Source organism: Emys orbicularis, chromosome 19 (assembly GCF_028017835.1).
Source record: "Emys orbicularis isolate rEmyOrb1 chromosome 19, rEmyOrb1.hap1, whole genome shotgun sequence".
Lineage (NCBI taxonomy): Eukaryota > Metazoa > Chordata > Testudines > Emydidae > Emys > Emys orbicularis.
In genome coordinates this window covers 5,044,920-5,065,241 of record NC_088701.1, presented here as the reverse complement: position 1 = coordinate 5,065,241, position 20,322 = coordinate 5,044,920, and the positions used below count along the sequence as shown (strand labels likewise).

At 48.2% G+C, this 20,322-nt stretch overlaps 1 protein-coding gene across 1 annotated transcript in view; it reads right to left on the bottom strand.

Annotated features, from left to right (window-relative positions):
• The window catches only part of LOC135891943 (adhesion G protein-coupled receptor E3-like), a 49,620-nt gene that overhangs the window by 22,886 nt on the left and 6,412 nt on the right, over positions 1-20,322 (bottom strand). Inside the window, exons 3-12 of the mRNA XM_065419629.1 lie at positions 13,192-13,335; positions 10,589-10,732; positions 8,403-8,546; positions 7,234-7,310; positions 6,774-6,872; positions 6,072-6,249; positions 5,455-5,574; positions 4,546-4,739; positions 3,459-3,620; positions 2,532-2,726 (exon numbers count right to left, since the gene is read on the bottom strand). Coding sequence (XP_065275701.1) covers positions 2,532-2,726; positions 3,459-3,620; positions 4,546-4,739; positions 5,455-5,574; positions 6,072-6,249; positions 6,774-6,872; positions 7,234-7,310; positions 8,403-8,546; positions 10,589-10,732; positions 13,192-13,335 — 1,457 coding nt within the window. The remainder of the gene's footprint in view (positions 1-2,531; positions 2,727-3,458; positions 3,621-4,545; positions 4,740-5,454; positions 5,575-6,071; positions 6,250-6,773; positions 6,873-7,233; positions 7,311-8,402; positions 8,547-10,588; positions 10,733-13,191; positions 13,336-20,322) is intronic.

The window sequence follows — 20,322 nt, the reverse complement described above, 5'->3', positions numbered from 1 at the left end:
CCTTGGGCAAGTCAGTTCATCTCCCTGTGCCTCAGATCCCCATCTGTAAAATGGGGATAATGGAATTCTGTCCCCCACCCATTGTCTCATCTGCTTAGACCATAAGCTCTTCAGAGTAGCAAATGTCTCTTCCTCTATGTGCAGTGCCCAGCACAATGGAGCTCTGATTTCAGTTGGGTCTCGTTGGCTACTATAATACAAATAAACGACTATAATAGTTGAGGCAGTTCTGACCCCATCCAATAGAGGGCAGCGCTGTTTCACTCACACCAGATACTAGGTCACAATATTATTATTTTTTCTGGCAAGAACTCAGGGCGAGGAGTAAACCAAGGAAACACACAGACTGAAACATATGCACTGTCCTCACTCTCTGAGCCAGCTCATATTGACAGCTATATGTATTCCACATGTGGGCAAAGGGCATTTTTTAACCTTGGGAAAGCTGCATCGGCGCAAATGCACATTTTCAGCTGTTTGTGGTTGTGAAGTTGCTACCCTAAGTTGCTCAGTCCAGGGTCCCTCCTATGGCTGGGGAGCTGAGGCCAAGGGTTTCAAGCGGAGTGCCCCAAGAGTCGGTCCTGGGGCCGGTTTTGTTCAATATCTTCATTAATGATCTGGAGGATGGCGTGGACTGCACTCTCAGCAAGTTTGCCGATGACACTAAACTAGGAGGCGTGGTAGATACACTAGAGGGTAGGTATCGGATACAGAGGGACCTAAACAAATTAGAGGATTGGGCCAAAAGAAACCTGATGAGGTTCAACAAGGACAAGTGCAGAGTCCTGCACTTAGGACGGAAGAATCCCATTCACTGTTACAGACTAGGGACCGAATGGCTAGGAAGCAGTTCTGCAGAAAAGGACCTAGGGGTTACAGTGGACGAGAAGCTGGATATGAGTCAACAGTGTGCCCTTGTTGCCAAGAAGGCTAACGGCCTTTTGGGCTGTATAAGTAGGGACATTGCCAGCAGATTGAGGGACGTGATCGTTCCCCTCTATTCGACATTGGTGAGGCCTCATCTGGAGTACTGTGTCCAGTTTTGGGCCCCACACTACAAGAAGGATGTGGAAAAATTGCCAGCGGAGGGCAACAAAAATGATTAGGGGGCTGGAGCACATGACTTATGAGGAGAGGCTGAGGGAACTGGGATTGTTTAGTCTGCAGAAGAGAAGAATGAGGGGGGATTTGATAGCTGCTTTCAACTACGTGAAAGGGGGATTCCAAAGAGGATGGATCTAGACTGTTCTCAGTGGTCCAGATGACAGAACAAGGAGTAATGGTCTTAAGTTGCAGTGGGGGAGGTTTAGGTTGGATATTAGGAAAAACTTTTTCACTAGGAGAGTGGTGAAGCACTGGAATGGGTTACCTAGGGAGGTGGTGGAATCTCCTTCCTTAGAGGTTTTTAAGGTCAGACTTGACAAAGCTCTGGCTGGGATGATTTAGTTGGGGATTGGTCCTGCTTTGAGCAGGGGGTTGGACTAGATGACCTCCTGAGGTCCCTTTCAACCCTAATATTCTATGATTCTATGATAATTAAACTCTGGAGCCTGATTCTGATTTTACTGACGCTGGTGTAAATCTGGTGTACCTCCATTGAGGCCAGTGGTGTCAAAGCAGTGTGAGCAAGTTCAGAATCCGGACCACTGAATTTATTCTGGGCATTGTGATACCAGGCATGCGAAGGGGCCCAAGGGCAAAACCAACCCATCTTGATTATTAGTGCATCACACAGGTCGTAGCTTGCAGTCTGAATGCATTGCATGCATGTTCCTCGTATTCCTCCATCCATCCCTCCCCCCACAAGCTCTCTGTGCCGTCCTCCCATTCTCCTCTTCCTCAAGGACTCCCTGCAAGTCCCCACATGCCTGGACTCATGCCAGGAGAGATGACAGTGGTGGGGTGGGGGTTGGCGGGAACATACCATTGTCCTGCATTCATCATCCCTTGGTAGGGTCTCTGTGTGGTCCCCCATGCTTCCTCTTCCCCCCCATACCAGGGCTGTGTCCCTCCCCCCTCCCAATGTCTTCTCTCCACATGCCATTGTCCCTTATTCGCTGTCCCCCCCATCCTCCCCTGGTAGGTCTCTGTGTGGGCCCCCCACTTGCTTCCTCTTCCCCCCATGTCAAGGGCTCCATATGTGCCCCATTCCCCCTCATTATTTCATTACAGGAGCACTTAGGGGTCCCAAACAAGTTCAAGGACCCGTCGTGCTCAGCGCTGTACAAACACCCAGTAAAAGTGTGTCTACACTGCAGCTGGGAGCATGCGTCCCCAGGCAGCAGCCCAGGCTAGCCACCCAAGTACAATCCCGTCCGACCCTCTGGATACTTACTCAGGCAGCTGGCCCAAGCTGCTGGGGCCGCACTGCTATTTTGAGTGCGTTAGCTCAAGTGGAGCTAGCATGTGTCTGTCTGTCCACTCTGGGAGCCGCCCCCCGCCCCAGCTGCAGTGGAGACCTAGCTTTGAAGAACTTACGATCTAAATAGACAGGATAGATAAGGGGGGTGGATTTTGGATGATTTCTCTACCTTATTGGTGACACTGTCCACTGCGGTGAGGAAGAGCAGGTCGGCCAGGAAGAGGCAGAGACAGAGCTGCAGGTGGAGGGAGGTGCTGACGTTGCGGATGGAGCGGCACAGGAGGAAGGTGAGGATGGCGAGGAAGAGGCACAGCAGGGAGAGGGTCAGTCCCACGTAGGTGATGATGGTCAGTGCGTAACTCTCCTGCAAAAGGAAAAATTAAAGGAAGTCTAAAGTTTGGAAATCACGCTGGAGAAACAGGGGCTTTGAAATAACCGAATAATTTCCCAGGGCAATCAGATCTCTAGCTCCGTTGTTGGAGAACATGGAGGACCCATCTCCTTCCTGCCCCTTTAAATAAAAATAAAATAAATAAATAAATAAATGGAGATATCCTATCTCCTAGAACTGGAAGGGGCCTTGAAAGGTCATCGAGTCCAACCCCCTGCCTTCACTAGCAGGACCAAGTACTGATTTTGCCGCAGCTCCCTAAGTGGCCCCCTCAAGGATTAAACTCACAACCCTGGGTTTAGCAGGCCAATGCTCAAACCACTGAGCTATCCCTCCCCCCTTTCCTTTGGTAACTCAGAGGAGCAACACGTGTGTTGAGTTTGCAGCCCCGAGATGATCTCTGGATCTCGTAATGACTGTAAACTAATTGGAACAAATACCCGGCTGACTCATGCCCCGTGCCACCTGTCTGACATCTAACATGCTGACCAAGTGCACCTGATCATGACTTTCCTACTGGCTGGCTCCAGCCATTCTAACTATATTTACAGCCAAAGGCATTACTCCTTTTGCGTAAGTGGTGGACGCCTGCGTTTTGGGTGTCGAAGGGCTCAGGTTTGTTCGTGCAAACAGCCGCAGCGTCTGTGCGAATGCAACCCTAGTTTGTTACACATGGACCATGAGCTTAAGCGGACGGCTGAATACCTTGATAGCATGTGAAGCCATCAGGATGGCAAAGCTGGACAGGTGATTACAGGTGCAGGTGGTGTGAGTGCTGTTCGCATGGAGAAGAGTGCAGCCCTCAGTAGACCAGGTGCCAGTGAGGTTCCAGAAAACACAGATAATCTTGTCTTCCATTTCCTTTCTCTGGAAACAGACATTGCAACACCAGTGTCAGCCTCCTCCTTTATGGAGCCAAGGGCTAGTTTAGCCCAAACTAAACCAAAGAGGAGCCAGAGCTTGACAGACAGAGCACTGGGTTGGGACTCAGGGGACTGGGATTGTATTCCTAGCTCTGCCATTGACCTGATGTGCAATCTCTTGAGAAGTCTCTGTGCCTCTGTTTCCCCTCCTACCCTTTGTCTCTCTTCTTTGGGATGGGGCCCATGTGTTTGTGCAGTGCTTGGTACAATCAGACTCTGATCTCAGTGTGCCTTTACGTGCACTATAATAATGGATATCGGTTTCACACCAATATAAGTCCATTGATCTGGATTGGGATAAATGAGAACAGAGTCAACCATCCAAGCTGACGCCCCACTGGTAATTGCGGTTTAGAAGTTCACCTGGGAATTTCAATGCTTTTTGAAGGCTTTAGGGTGGGTATTGCTGGACCCTTAGCATTCAGCCATTTTCAATTTTAAGTTGAATTGCCTCCTCATTTAAACTTGATGTGGTGGAGAAGGAAGAGCCAGTGGAAAGATTCAAATTGTAGGGCATCTGTGGTACTGATGGGCAAGGAAGATCATTTTAGAAGGACTGAAGGGGGGCATTATGGGTACTGGAGGTCCCAGAGAGGAGGCTGCAGTAGAAAGGTGGAAGGTGACCAGAACCATGGTGAGGGCAGAGAGGAAAAGCCAGATTTTTGGGGAAGATGCAGCATCAAGATTTGGACTCATCTTGGGGGTAGAGAGGGAGGCAGAAGGAGTTGAAGATGACCTTCGTTAGTGAGGCCAACTGGAAGAGGACGGCAGTGTTGACAACAGAAGCACAGAGAGAGGACAGTTGGGAAAAGCTCCTGGCCAAGAGGGGTCCCTCTTCCATTTCAAGCAGGGACATGATTGCCAATCACCTGTTTATGCTCCAGGGTGAAGTAGAAAGGTTTGGAGAGGGGTCCGGGTTTCCCAATGGTCCCACTCACTACCTTGGAATTCAGCGTAATGCTAACCAGGTTGTCATCCCCTGTCAGGTTTTGCTGGTCGATAAAGTTATTGTTCAGGATGGACTCGAGAGTGGCATACGATATGAAGGCAACGACTCCGGAGCCTGCAGGAGCAAAGATGCAAGAGGTGACACCAGAACAGCCTGTGTCCTGTGTCACACCGCAATGAGCTGGAAGAGCTCTTGGCTGGGGGGCGCAGCCGAACCAGCGATGAGAAGGACACAGGTACGGAGAGATGGAACGGCTTCCCCACGTTCGTGCAGAGTGTCAGTGGCAAAATTGGGACTAGACCCCAGGACTCCTTACTCCCTGCACTGGCCAACAAATAACACTTCCTCCTAGGGGCCCATCGGCCAACCAGGACTCAGCAGGGCATGTTGCACTCCAGCTCTGCTGCCGCTAATCCCGGAAAATCCACCCCCGCCCTGCTCTGTCCAAACCCTCCAGCCCTGACGTGCCCTCTGCACAAGGGAAGCCACAAGGGCAGCGCTTAATTTGTGCCAGGGCCAGAGCCCCAATACCTCTAGGCTTGGCAGCTTAGCCCGGCACCTCTGGGTTTCCTGCATCCGTTATGAAAGTAAAAATGTTGCTCGAGTCCTGGCACCTAATTACTTGAGTCCCGACCCCGCTTTCATTACAGATTAAGCACTGCACAGAGGGTCGGTGTAAAGCAACCCAAGACCCCCTGGGGAGTCTGTCAGGGCTGCTTTAAGGTCCCTCTGCAGCACTGGAAGATCTGGCCTCAGAGCTGGAGCTGTGGAATGGGTTTGAGAGGTTGGATTCCTTCCGTTGCCTGTCCAGACAACTCCCGGATGGTACCTGCTTCGCTGGCGCCAACCACTGTCATACAGTCAATGCTCATCAACTCGTTTTCAGCGTTCAGTTCGATCATCTTCCCTGCCCGACTGCAGTTATCCGTAACCCGCAGGGCTGTGATGGCTGGGGGCGGAAGGACAAGTTCTTCACTGCGCGGCTTTGAAAACTACCTTCCATTTAGCACAGAGCCTGATTCTCCTCCCACTCCCGTGGCGACAGGGAGCAAGGCTGCGGTAAAACCAGCAGAGCCGAGAGAAGAATTAGGAGCCCGGATTGTCTTTATGTCCTTTGTGCCTTGCACCTAACACAATGGGGCCCTGCTCCATCATGACTGCGGCTCATAGGCACTGCCACAATCCCGCTACTAGCCGAGATCAGAGCCCCGTTGTGCTGGGCACCAGAGGTAAATGCAGCAATAAACCACTCCTGCCCCAAACTGCAGAAAGGGGTCATGTCCCCATTTACATGGAAAACATGAGCACCAAGAGAGTAAGCAGGCAGGAATGGCACTCAACTCTCTTACGCTTTAGCCCAGCACCCTAGCCCCGAGGTCACCCTTCATCACCGAGAGCAGCTAGGGTGGCGCTCAGAGCTGTGCGGAGGTTTTTCCTTTTTCTTACTCATCGTCTCGGCTGTGATAGTCTGTGGCTCGTTCTCAGAACCGTTCCAAGCAGCTTCCAAGGCAGCCAGTTCTGCACGCTGCACAAAGGCTGTGGTTGCCCATGCGACCTCCTCCTTGTTCCAAGTAGACTGCTGGGCAGCGGCATTGAAAAGCGAATCGAGAGAAGTGAAGACTTCCTGGGGTTTAAACAGAAGACACCCTGGGTAAATCAGGGGCTGTCAAACAGTGGTCCACTGGTTAACAGAGAGATGGTCCCATGGATCCACCACTTATCCTCCCCATTCACCATCATGGAACATCCCAGGACAGCTACAACTGCTTACACGGATGGGTGATTTTCGGCAGGCTTTTAGGGTTCCCTACCCCTCCACGTGCTTCTTATAGTCTAGCCCTCCACTCCACATGGTTCCCTTACTCCCCAGTTACCAGATCCCATCAAGATACTGCCTCGTTCCCTTTGCCCCAAGACATTCATCACCCACTCTTGGCTGGCAGCTGAAATTAAACTCGCTGTTGGCGCCAGTCTACTCTTCTAGAGTAGAGGCAACTAAGCCTTGTTTTCAGCTGCTTTTAAAGACTCCCCCCCAGGTTCATCTTTGGAAGGAAGTATCTGGAGATTGGTTGCAGCAGCTGGGGACGAAGAGGAGGGACTTTGCCTTGGAGGGCATGGACTGGCAAATACAGGTACACAGCCTCTGACCTTCGGCGGTACTGACTGGTTTCCATTGCCACATGCAGATTCCAGGGTCTTTGAGGTCTGATTCAGGATGGTGCAAAATCTATTGCTTTTCTGGTTTCCCTGTAGGGGAATCTTGGAAACAGAAGTTAATGCTATAACATACCTATCCATGTCCATCCACCTGTTCTTTCCCTCTTAACCCACTGTATCTTTCAATCCATCCTCTCTATCTAGCTCTGGCTATTTCTCTATCCACCCATCTTCTCCATTTCCACCCTTCTCTAGGTACCAGCTCTAGTCCATCCATCCTCCCACTCCATCTCTGTTCATCCATAATACCCAACCCAGAAGCAGCACACATGCTGTCTGAATGCACTACACAAACTTTACACACACACACACCCCTCAAATCCATTCTCTCCCTTTTTCCCTCTTGCCCTGCACACGAAGATGACCCAATTGAGAATCACTCGACACATACGTGCTGCATCATGTTGCCGCACTGGCTTTTGAAATCATCTCCTTGCAGAATCCTGGGCTGGCAGCGGAAGAGATTTTCTAGGGAAGGAAGGAGGGAGCCAACATTGGGGCCTCTCTTATAAAGATCATATCTCTTTGTGATGGGATCAAAACATCATTATGCTTCTGGGCAGAGAAATGAGACCCGGCAAAGTCCAGTCGACAGCAGAGCTGATGCTAAAGCTAAAGGGATTGGTTTAAGGATCCCAAAAGTCATGGTGTGAGTGGCCTGGCAAGGGCAAGATTTCCTGCTGAGACACTCCTCCACGCCTAGGGAGTCATGCAGAACTGACGGAACCAAGCCTGGCCAGGCGCTGGGTGGGGACTCAGAAGAGCTGGAATCTTGGCTCCCATTCCAGGCTCTGGAAGGGAGTGTCCACTAGTGGGCACAGACTCATCTGTATGCTCATACCCAAGCTTGACCTCCTTCAGCCTTATCCCCACACACTCACAACTTGTCCGTGTCCCAGAGCAGTTTCTTCCAATCCCTGGCTCTTGTCCCACTCCCAATCAGAACACCTCACGTGTCTCATTCCAGTCCCAGTCTCCTTTCCCAGCCAGTCCCAGTCTACCCCTGCACCAAATCCTCCCCTCCCAGTCCTGATCTCCTTTCCCAGCCAGTCCCAGTTCCCCTGCATCCCAGTTCCTCATTCCATTTGTCTCTCTCCTCCCCTCTTAGTTTTCAGCTGTGCCCACGCCCAGCCGCCAACATTCCCCAGGCCCACTGAGTCCCAGTCCCAGTGTCCCTCCAAGGTACTTAATCCAATCTCACTGTTGTTCCCCCAGACCAGCTCCTTGACCCAGTCTCTTTATCTGGCCAGTCCCATCTTCCCCCTGTTGCCTGGAGAGATCTGTCTCCCCACCCTACTTCCACACACACATTTCCAGGCCAAGTTCCATCCGACCACTGCCACCTGCTTGGTTACCCTCTATTGTTAGCATGCTAGCTCGATGGAAGTGTAGACGTACCCTTAATCACTGCAGCATGCTCACCAGTCAGTAGAGTACACTGCTCCATAACTTTTCTGGCAAGTGCAAGAGCTGGTCCAATGGCATTAGAGCAACCTACATTACACTCAACACATTACAGAGTTCCCTCTCACTTAGTTGGGCTCCAGAGCCGATACTCACCGATGCATTTCACTGTTGGATCAGTGAAGTGTTCCTCCCCAGAACTAGATGCAAACCCGTGATTGCAGGTGCAGTGGTAGGCCCCAGAAACATTTTCACAGGTTGCAAAAGCAGGACAAGTAGACGAATTCTGACACCTGTCAACTGTGAAAGGAAGAAGGAACCATGTCATTGAAAGAGAGCAATCGATAACACTTTGCACATTTTCTTTGACTTCTTCAATGTGGTTCACTTTCATTCGTTAACCTTGTTAACAATGCAGCGAGGGAGAAAATGTGGACCTAACAGAGCAGGTGGGCGAGGTGGGAGGACCAAGGCAGCTGGCCTCTCTTCTCGAGACATCAGGGAAAGGATCAAGAAAAGGCCTCCATCCCTCTCCTGTGAATCCAGGGAAACAGGAGGACATGGGAAGGGTAGCTGTGACACCCTGTAGCCCATATTCACCACTTCTATATGGCTATGATCTATTTTGTACAAACTATGCCCTATGAGGTAGCATTTTGAAACTCATAATGTGATGAATATTATTATCTTCTGAAATGTGTGTAACAAACACTGCATGTGAAATTATGAGATTGTGCTGTATGATTATTACTGAAATATGTTGTAATTCCTCGGTAGTCTTCATAAGCCAGTTCCTCAGAGACAAGAACACACTGGTATGCCAGCAACATGCTAAAGAGTCATCCCCTGATTAATGGGAGATTCACCAACTGGGGAGATCTCAACAGGAAATGTACAAATCAGCTGAAAGACAGTTTGGCGCTCACATACTGCCTACTCACAGGACCCAGCAACGGTATTTCCAGCACACAAGAATTGGGGTATAAGAAGGGGGACAAACATGCCTGTACCCACCTCTCCTGTCTACCTTATCTCCCTCTGCTTATTACATCAGTGAATCTTTGAAAAACACTGAACTAAGGGGAGTGGTTCAAGAATGAAAGGAAATCCTGCCTGTGAACTGAGAACTGCCTGCAGCGTCTGGTGTGGTGAGAAGGATGTTGGCTTCAAATCTTATTAAGCTTGGTAATGTTTTGGAATTAGCTCGAGGTTTTATCTTTTTATTTCTTTTGTAACCAATTCTGACTTTTGTACCTTTCATCTCTCATTAATAAACGTGTTTTATTGTTTTATCTAAACCAGTGTGTTTGGGAAACCTCTACTTGAGATAACAAAGGCTGGGGCATAAACATTACCCATTGTTGGAATGTCGGACTATCTATGATCTTATAATGCAAGGATTTATTGACCAGTATAAGACGCACATTTCTGGGGAGCCAAGGCTGGGAGTGGGGAAATGTAGGTGTCGCAGTGTATCTATCCATGGATGGCTGGGACAGCATTCATGTAAACATCTAAAGCATATAAAGCAGCGTAAAAGGAAAACCAGGTTAGGAGGTTAAGGGGACACAGCAGTTCAGGTTGCACCCTGGGGAATTTCACAGTAAGACCGAAGGATGGGAGTTGGAGGTAGGGAAGTATGCCCTGTGAGGTATCATTGGGAAACTCATAATCTGATGAATATTATTATCTTCTGAAATGTGTATAACAAACACTGCATGTGAAATTATGAGATTTTGCTGTAGGATTATTACCGAAATATGTTGTAATTCCTCGGTAGCCCTCATAAGCAAGTTCCTCAGAGACAGGAACACACTAGCATGCCAGCAACATGCTAAAGAGTCATCCCCTGGTTAACCAGAGACTCACCAGCTGAGAAGTTCTAAACAGGAAATGTACAAATCAGCTGAAAGACAGTTTGGTGCTCACATACTGCCTCCCCACAGGACCCAGCAAGGGTATTTCCAGCACACAAGGATTGGGGTGTAAGAAGGGGGACAAAAATGCCTGTACCCACCTCTCCTGTCTACCTTATCTCTCTCTGCTTTTAACATCAATGAATCCTTGAAAAACACTGAACTAAGGGGAGTCGTTGAATGAATGAAAGAAATCCAGCCTGTGAACTGAGAACTGCCTGAAGCATCTGGTGTGGTGAGAAGGATGTTGCCTTCAAATCTTATTTAGCTCGGTAATGTTTAGGAATTAGCTTGAGCTTTTATCTTTTTATTTCTTTTGTAACCAATTCTACCTTTTGTGCCTTACCACTAAAAATCTCTCACTCTCTGATTAATAAACGTGTTTTATTGTTTTATCTAAACCAGTGCTCTGGAGCTGATACTCACCGACACATTTCACTATTGGATCAGTGAAGTGTTGCTCCCCAGAAGTAGATGCAAACCCATGATTGCAGGTGCAGTGGTAGCCCCCAGATACATTTTCACAGGTTGCAAAAGCAGGACAAGTAGACGAAGCCTGACATCTGTCGACTGTGAAAGCAAGAAGGAACCATGTCATTGAAAGAGAGCAGCGGATAACCCTTTGCACCTTTTGTTTGACTTCTTCAATGTGGTTCACATTCATTCATTAACTTTGTTAATCATGCAGGAAGGGAGAAAGTGTGGGCCTAACAGAGCAAGTAGCTGAGGTGGGGGAACAAAGGCAGCTGGCCACTCTTCTCGAAACATCAGGCAAAGGATCAAGAAAAGGCCTCCATCCCTCTCCGCTGAATTCAGGAAAACAGGAGGACATGGGAAGGGTAGCTGTGACACCCTGTAGCCCATATTCACCACTTTGATATGCCTATGATCTCTTTTGTACAAAGTATGCCCTATGAGGTATCATTTGGAAACTCGTAATCTGATGAATATTATTATCTTCTGAAATGTGTTTAACAAACACTACATGTGAAATTATGAGATTTTTGCAGTATGATTATTACTGAAATATTTTGTGATTCCTGTGTAGTAATCATAAGCCAGTTCCTCAGAGACAAGAACACACTGGCATGCCAGCCACGTGTTAAACAATCATCCCCTGGTTAACCAGAGACTCGCCAACTGAGAAGTTCTAAAAAGGAAATGTACAAATCAGCTGAAAGACAGTTTGGTGCTCACATACTGCCTCCCCACAGGACCCAGCAAGGGTATTTCCAGCACCCAAGGATTGGGGTGTAAGAAGGGAGACAAAAATGCCTGTACCCACCTCTCCTGTCTACCTTATCTCTCTCTGCTTTTAACATCAATGAATCCTTGAAAAACAGTGAATTAAGGGGAGTGGTCCCAGAATAAAAGGAAATCCAGCCTATAAACTGACAACTGCCTGGTGTGGTGAGAAGGATGTTGGCTTCAAATCCTATTAAGCTTGGTAATGTTTTGGAATTAGCTTGAGGTTTTATCTTTTTATTTCTTTAGTAACCAATTCTGACTTTTGTACCTTTCATCTCTCATTAATAAATGTGTTTTATTGTTTTATCTAAACCAGTGTGTTTGGGACACCTCTACTTGAGATAACAAAGGCTGGGGCATAAACATTACCCAATGTTGGAATGTCGGACTATCTATGATCTTATAATGTCAAGGCTCTACTGAGCAGTATCAGATGCACATTTCTGGGGAGCCAAGGCTGGGGGTGGGGAAATGTAGGTGTCGCAGTGTATCTATCCATGGATGGCTGGGACAGCATTCATGTAAACATCTGGGAGTGATTTTGCAGGCTGGTATCTGTGCATGAGCAGGCCAGGAGTGGCTGGTCTGACAGAAAAGGAGCATAAAAGGAACCCCAGGTTGGGAGGTTAAAGGGACACAGAAGTTCAGTTTACACCCTGGGGAATTTCACAGTAAGATTGAAGGATGGGAGTTGGGGGTCAGGAGGTTCTGATCCTGTGGACAGGCTACAGTGAGTTTTAGTCCAGAAACAGACTAATCCCCGGCTAGGGTCGCCATTTTGTCTTAAAATCCACCACCAGCAGGAGCAAGAAATAATTTTGAAGGGTTCTAGTTACGTTGCTGTCGGTAAAGATCTTGACTCCAGAGCTCAATGCATGGCCATCGTTGCAAGCATAAAGTAACTCCAAAGGTCATGGTGTGACTGGTCTGGAAAGGTCAAGATTTCCTGCTGAGACACTCATCCACGCCTAGGGAGTCATGCAGAACTGACGGAACCAAGCCTGGCCAGGCGCTGGGTGGGGACTCAGAAGAGCTGGAATCTTGGCTCCCATTCCAGGCTCTGGAAGGGAGTGTCCACTAGTGGGCACAGACTCGTCTGCGTCCTCATACCCAAACTTGGCTCCTTCAGCCTTATCCCCCCCACACAGAACTTGTCTCTGTCCCAGTGCAGTTTCTTCCCATCCCTGGCTCTTGTCCCCTTCCCAATCAGAACGCCTCAGGTGTCTCATTCCAGGACCAGTCTCTTTTCCCAGCCAGTGCCAGTTCCCCTGCATCCCGGCTCCTCATTCCATTTGTCTCTCTCCTCCCCTCTTAGTTTCCAGCTGTGCCCACTGCCACCCTGCCCCCCAAAAATCCCCAGTCCCACTGAGTCCCAGTCCCAATGTCCCTCCCCAGATACTTAGTCCAATCTCACTGCTGTTCCCCCAGGCTGTCCCCTTGATCCAGTCTCTTTATCCGGCCAGTCCCATCTTCTCACTGCATCCTGTTGCCTGGACAGATCTGTCTCCCAGCCTACTTCAACACACACTGGTTTCCAGTCCCAGTTACATCCCACCACTCGCACCTGCTTGGCTAATCTCTATTGTTAGCATGCTAGCTCGATGGAAGTGTAGCCATACCCTTAATCACTGCAGCATGCTCACCGGTCAGTAGAGTGCACTGATACATAAATTTCTGGCAAGTGCAAGAGCTGGTCCCAATGGCATTACAACAACCTCCATTACTCTCGCCCCATTACAGAGTTCCCACTCACTTAGCTGGGCTCCGGAGCTGATACTCACCAACGCACTTCACTGTTGGATCAGTGAAGTTTTGCTCCCCAGAACTAGATGCAAACCCACGTTTGCAGGTGCAGTGGTAGCCCCCAGGAATATTTTCACATTTTGCAAAAGCAGGACAAGTAGACGAATCCTGACATCTGTCGACTGTGAAAGCAAGAAGGAACCATGTCATTGAAAGAGAGCAACGGATAACCCTTTGCACCTTTTGTTTGACTTCTTCAATGTGGTTCACATTCATTTATTAACCTTGTTAATCATGCAGGAAGGGAGAAAGTGTGGGCCTAACAGAGCAGGTGGCTGAGATGGGGGAACCAAGGCAGCTGGCCACTCTTCTCGAAACATCAGGGAAAGGATCAAGAAAAGGCCTCCATCCCTCTCCCCTGAAGCCAGGGAAACAGGAGGACATGGGAAGGGTAGCTGTGACACCCCGTAGCCCATATTCACCACTTCTATATGGCTATGATCCCTTTTGTACAAACTATGCCCTGTGAGGTATCATTTGGAAACTCATAATCTGATTAATATTTTTATCCTGTTGAAATGTGTGTAACAAACACTGCATGTGAAATTATGAGATTGTGCTGTAGGATTATTACTGAAATATGTTGTAATTCCTCGGTAGTCCTCATAAGCCAGTTCCTCAGAGACAAGAACACACTGGCTTGCCAGCAACATGCTAAAGAGACATCCCCTGGTTAATGAGAGATTCACCAACGGGGAAGTTCTCAACAGGAAATGTACAAATCAGCTGAAAGACAGTTTGGTGCTCACATTCTGCCTCCCCACAGGACCCAGCAAGGGTATTTCCAGCACACAAGCATTGGGTTGTAAAAAGGGGGACAAAAATGCCTGTACCCACCTCTCCTGTCTACCTTATCTCTCTCTCTTTATAATATCAGTGAATCCTTGAAAAACACTGAACTAAGGGGAGTGGTCCCAGAATGAAAGGAAATCCAGCCTGTGAACTGAGAACTGACTGCAGCATCTGGTGTGGTGAGAGGGATGTTGGCTTCAAATCTTATTTAGCTTGGTAATGTTTAGAAATTAGCTCGAGGTTTTATCTTTTTATTTTTTTTCATCCAATTCTAACTTTTGTACCTTACATCTCTCATTAATAAATGTGTTTTATTCTTTTATCTAAACCAGTGTGTTTGGGAAACCCCTACTTGAGATAACAAAGCCTGGTGCATAAACATTACCCTTTGTTGGAATGTCGGACTATCTATGATCTTATAATACCAGTGGTCTACTGAGCAGTATAAGACGCACATTTCTGGGGAGCCAAGGCTGGGGGTGGGGAAATGTAGGTGTCGCAGTGTATCTATCCATGGATGGCTGGGACAGCATTCATGTAAACATCTGGGTGTGATTTTGCAGGCTGGTATCTGTGCATGAGCAGGCCAGGAGTGGCTGGTCTGACAGTAAAGCAGTGTAAAAGGAAACCTAGGTTGGGGGGTTAAGAGGACACAGCAGTTCAGGTTGTACCGTGGGGAATTTCACAGTAGGAGTGAAGGATGGGAGTTGGAGGTAGGGAGGTTTCGATCCAGTGGACAGGCTTCAGTGAGTTTTAGTCCAGAAACAGACTAATCCCCCGCTAGGGTCACCATTTTGTCTTAAAATCCATGTCCACCACCACCAGCAGCAAGAAATAATTTTGAAGGGTTCTAGTTACGTTGCTGTCAGTAAAGATCTTGACTCCTGAGTTCAATGCATGGCCATCGCTGCAAGCATAAAAGTAACTCCAAAGGCCATGGTGTGAGTGGCCTGGCAAGGGCAAGATTTCCTGCTGAGACACTCATCCATGCCTAGGGAGTCATGCAGAACTGACGGAACCAAACCTGGCCAGATGGTGGGTGGGGACTCAGAAGAGCTGGAATCTTGGCTCCCATTCCAGATTCTGGAGGGGAGTGTCCACTAATGGGCACTGACTCTTCTGCATCCTCATACCCAAACTTGGCTCTTTCAGCCTTATCTCCACACACTCACAACTTGTCCCTGCCCCAGTGCTGTCTCTTCCCATCCCTGGCTCTTGTCCCACTCCCAATCGGAACGCCGCAGGTGTCTCATCCCAGTCCTCGTCTCCTTTCCCAGCCAGTCCCAGTTCCCCTGCATCTCGGCTCCTCATTCCATTTGTCTCTCTCCTCCCCTCTTAGTTTCTAGCTGTGCCCACTGCCAGCCCCCCAACATTTTCCAGTTCCACTGAGTCCCAGTTCCAGTGTCCCTCCCCAGATACTTAGTCCAATCGCATTGTTGTTCCCCCAGACCAGCTCCTTGACCCAGTCTCTTTATCTGGCCAGTCCCATCTTCCCCCTGCACCCTGTTGCCTGGACAGATCTGTCTCCCCACCCTACTTCCACACACTGGTTTCCAGGCCCAGTTCCATCCCACCACTCACACCTGCTTGGCACTTCCCTCTATTGTTAGCATGCTAGCTCGATGGAAGTGTAGACGTGCCCTTAATCACTGCAGCATGCTCACCAGTCAGTAGAGTACACTGATCCATAACTTTACTGGCAAGTGCAAGAGCTGGTCCCAATGGCATTACAGCAACACCCATTGCTCTCGCCCCATTACAGAGCTCCCGCTCACTTAGCTGGGCTCCGGAGCCAATACTCACCGATGCATTTCACTGTTGGATCAGTGAAGTGTTCCTCCCCAGAACTAGATGCAAACCCGTGATTGCAGGTGCAGTGGTAGCCTCCGGGGACGTTTTTACAGGTTGCAGAAGCAGGACAAGTAGACAAATTCCGACACCTGTCAGCTGTGAAAGAAAGAAGGAACCATGTCATTGAAAGAGAGCAGCGGATAACCCTTTGCACCTTTTGTTTGACTTCTTCAGTATGGTTTAGGTTAATTCATTAACCTAGTTAATCATGCAGCGAGGGAGAAAGTGTGGGCCTAACAAAGCAGGTGGCTGAGGTGGGAGGACCAAGGCAGCTGGGCACTTGTGAGTTTTCACGATATATGATTTTATAAAAATATGCTAATGAGTGAATATAATGTAACTGGAATATGCTTCATGCAAAAGGTCTCTTGTAAGGTATCATTACAAAGCTTATAATCTACTGAGTGTGATCATCCTATTTGTATGAATGTATCACTCTTGTATCTGAAGCTAGAAATATGAAATATAACTCTGAGGCCTATTGTAATTATGCAAAGTGTGGGCCATTAATGGTGGTTTGGAATCTTGATGGCTCCCATCAACCAGGACAATTGACTGTGGATGGCTCTGTTTGCAGGCAGCCTTCCTGTGAGTCAGGCTGGGAGGAATGAAGGCTTGGGGTCTTACAGCGACATGTGATCATGTCACCTGAACTGGACTCCATCTTTAACCTAGTGCTTTTCCATTGGGAAGTGGGGGGTGGGAACCCAGAGGGACAAAGGATTCCCGCCTTATGCAAAAGATATATAAGTGGGTGGAACAGAACAAAAGGGGCAGCCATCATGAAGAATCCCCTAGCTACCACCTGAGCTGGAACAAGAGCTGTACCAGGGGAAAGAATTGTGCCCAGGCCTGGAAGGTGTCCAGCCTGAGGAAAAAACTTATTGAAGCATCTCTAAGGGTGAGATTATCTGTATTCAGTTTGATTAGACATCAATTTGCGCATTTTATTTTATTTTGCTTGATGACTTACTTTGTTCTGTCTGTTACTACTTGGAAACATTTGAATCCTAATTTCTGTATTTAATAAAATCACATTTTACTTATTAATTAACTCAGAGTATGTGTTAATACCTGGGGGGGCAAACAGCTGTGCATATCTCTCTATCAGTGTTATAGAGGGCGAACAGTCTATGAGTTTACCCTGTATGAGCTTTATACAGGGTAAAACGGATTTATTTGGTTTATACCCCATTGGGAGTTGAGCATCTGAGGCCAGGTCTACACTACCGCGGTAGTTCGACAGCTGGCAATCGAAGTTCCGGGTTCGATTTATCGCGTCTGGTCTGGACGCGATAAATCGATCCCGGAAGTGCTCGCCGTCGACTGCGGTACTCCAGCTCGGCGAGAGGAGTACCGCGGAGTCGACGGGGAGCCTGCCTGCCGTGTGTGGACCGCGTCTGAACCGCGGTAAGTTCGAACTAAGGTATGTCGACTTCAGCTACGTTATTCACGTAGCTGAAGTTGCGTACCTTAGTTCAAATTTGGGGGTTAGTGTAGACCAGGCCTAAGTGTTAAAGACAGGAACACTTCTGTAAGCTGCTTTCAGGTAAGCCTACAGCTGTTAGGGGACGTGATTCAGACCTGGGTCTGGGTTTGAGCAGGCTCGAGAGTCTGGCTCAAACCAAGCAGGGCACTGAAGTCCTAAGCTGACAGGGTAGGAAAGCAGGAGCAGAAGTAGTCTGAGCACATCAGGTGTCAGCTTCCAAGGGGGGTTCTGTGATTCAACCCGTGACACCACTGTTCTTGAGACATCAGGGAAAGGATCAAGAAAAGCCCTCCATCCCTCTCCCCTGAAGCCAGGAAAACAGGAGGACGTAGGAAGGGTAGCTGTGACACCCTGTACCCCATATTCACCACTTTTATATGCCTATGATCTATTTTGTACAAAGTATTCCCTGTGAGGTATCATTTGGAAACTCATAATCTGATGACTATTATTATCCTCTTGAAATGTGTGTAATGAACACTGCATGTGAAATTATGAGATTTTGCTGTAGGATTATTACTGAAATATGTTGTAATTCCTGCGTAGTCCTCATAAACAATTTCCTCAGAGACAAGAACACACTGGCATGCCAGCCACGTGTTAAACAATCATCCCCTGTTTAATGGGAGATTCACCAACTGGGGAGTTCTCAACAGGAAATGTACAAATCAGCTGAAAGACAGTTTGGTGCTCACATACTGCCTACCCACAGGACCCAGCAAGGGTATTTCCAGCACACAAGGATTGGGGTGTAAGAAGGGGGACAAAAATGCCTTTACCCATCTCACCAGTCTCTCTCTTCTTATAACATCAATGAATCCTTGAAAAACACTGAACTAAGGGGAGTGGTCCCAGAATGAAAGGAAATCCAGCCTGTGAACTGAGAACTGACTGCAGCATCTGGTGTGGTGAGAGGGATGTTGGCTTCAAATCTTATTTAGCTTGGTAATGTTTAGGAATTAGCTTGAAGTTTTATCTTTTTATTTCTTTTGTAACTAATTCTAACTTTTGTACCTTACATCTGTCATTAATAAATGTGTTTTATTGTTTTATCTAAACCAGTGAGTTTAAGAAACCTCTACTTGAGATAACAAAGGCTGGCTGGGGACTCAGAATCGCTGGAATCTTCGCTCCCATTCCAGACTCTGGAGGGGAGTGTCCACTAGTGGGCACAGACTCTTCTGCGTCCTCATACCCAAACTTGGCTCCTTCAGCCTTATCCTCCCCACACAGAACTTGTCTCTGTCCCAGTGCAGTTTCTTCCCATTCCTGGCTCTTGTCCCCTTCCCAATCAGAACGCCTCAGGTGTCTCATTCCAGTCCTGGTCTCCTTTCCCAGCCAGTTCCAGTCTCCCACTGCACCAAATCCTCCCCTCCCAGTCCTGGTCTCTTTTCCCAGCCAGTCCCAGTTCCCCTGCATCCCAGCTCCTCATTCCACTTGTCTCTCTCTTCCCCTCTTAATTTCCCACTGTGCCCACTGCCTCCCTGCCCCCCAACATTCCCCAGTCCCACTGAGTCCCAGTGTCCCTCCCAGATAGTCCAATCTCTCTGTTGTTCCCCCAGTCCTGCTCCTTAACCCAGTCTCTTTATCCGGCCAGTCCTATCTTCCCCCTGCATCCTGTTGCCTGGACAGATCCGTCTCCCTGCCCTACTTTCACACATTAGTTTCCAGGCCCAGTTCCATCCTACCTCTTGCACCTGCTTGGCTACACTCTATTGTTAGCATGCTAGCTTGATGGAAGTGCAGACGTACCCTTAATCGCTGCAGCATGCTCACCAGTCAGTGGAGTACACTGATACATAACTTTTCTGGCAAGTGCAAGAGCTGGTCCCAATGGCATTACAGCAACCACCATTACTCTCGCCCCATTACAGAGTTCCCGCTCACTTAGCTGGGCTCCAGAGCTAATACTCACGGATGCACTTCACTGTTGGATCAGTGAAGTTTTGCTCCCCAGAACTAGATGCAAACCCACGTTTGCAGGTGCAGTGGTAGCCCCCAGGAACATTTTTACATTTTGCAAGCGCAGGACAAGTAGTCGAATCCTGACATCTGTCGACTGTGAAAGCAAGAAGGAACTATGTCATTGAAACAGAGCAATGGATAACCCTTTGCACCTTTTGTTTGACTTCTTCTATGTGGTTCACTTTCATTTATTAACCTTGTTAACAATGCAGCAAGGGAGAAAGCGTGGACCTACCAGAGCAGGTGGCTGAGATGGGGGAACCAAGGCAGCTGGCCACTCTTCTCAAGACATCAGGGAAAGGATCAAGGAAAGGCCTCCATCCCTCTCCCCTGAAGCCAGGGAAACAGGAGGACGTGGGAAGGGTAGCTGTGACACCCTGTAGCCCAGAGTCACCACTTTTATATGCCTATGGTCTATTTTGTGCAAAGTATTCCCTGTGAGGTATCGTTTGGAAACTCATAATCTGATAAATATTATTACTTTTTGAAATGTGTGTAACAAACACTGCATGTGAAATTATGAGATTTTGCTGTAGGATTATTACTAAAATATTTTGTAACTACTGGGTAGTACTCATAAGCCAGTTCCTCAGACACAAGAACACACTGGCATGCCAGCAACAGGCTAAAGAGTCATCCCCTGATTAATCGGAGATTCACCAACTGGGGAGATCTCAACAGGAAATGTACAAATCAGCTGAAAGACAGTTTGGTGCTCACATACTGCCTCCCCACAGGACCCAGCAAGGGTATTTCCAGCACCCAAGGATTGGGATGTAAAGAGGGGGACAATAATGCCTGTAATCCCCTCCCTTGTCTACCTTATCTCTCTCTGCTTATAACATCAATGAATCCTTGAAAAACACTGAACTAAGGAGAGTGGTCCCAGAATGAAAGGAAATCCAGCCTCTGTACTGAGATCTGCCTGCAGCATCTGGTGTGGTGTGAAGCATGTTGGCTTCAAATCTTATTTAGCTTGGTCAAGTTTAGAAATTAGCTTGAGGTTTTATCT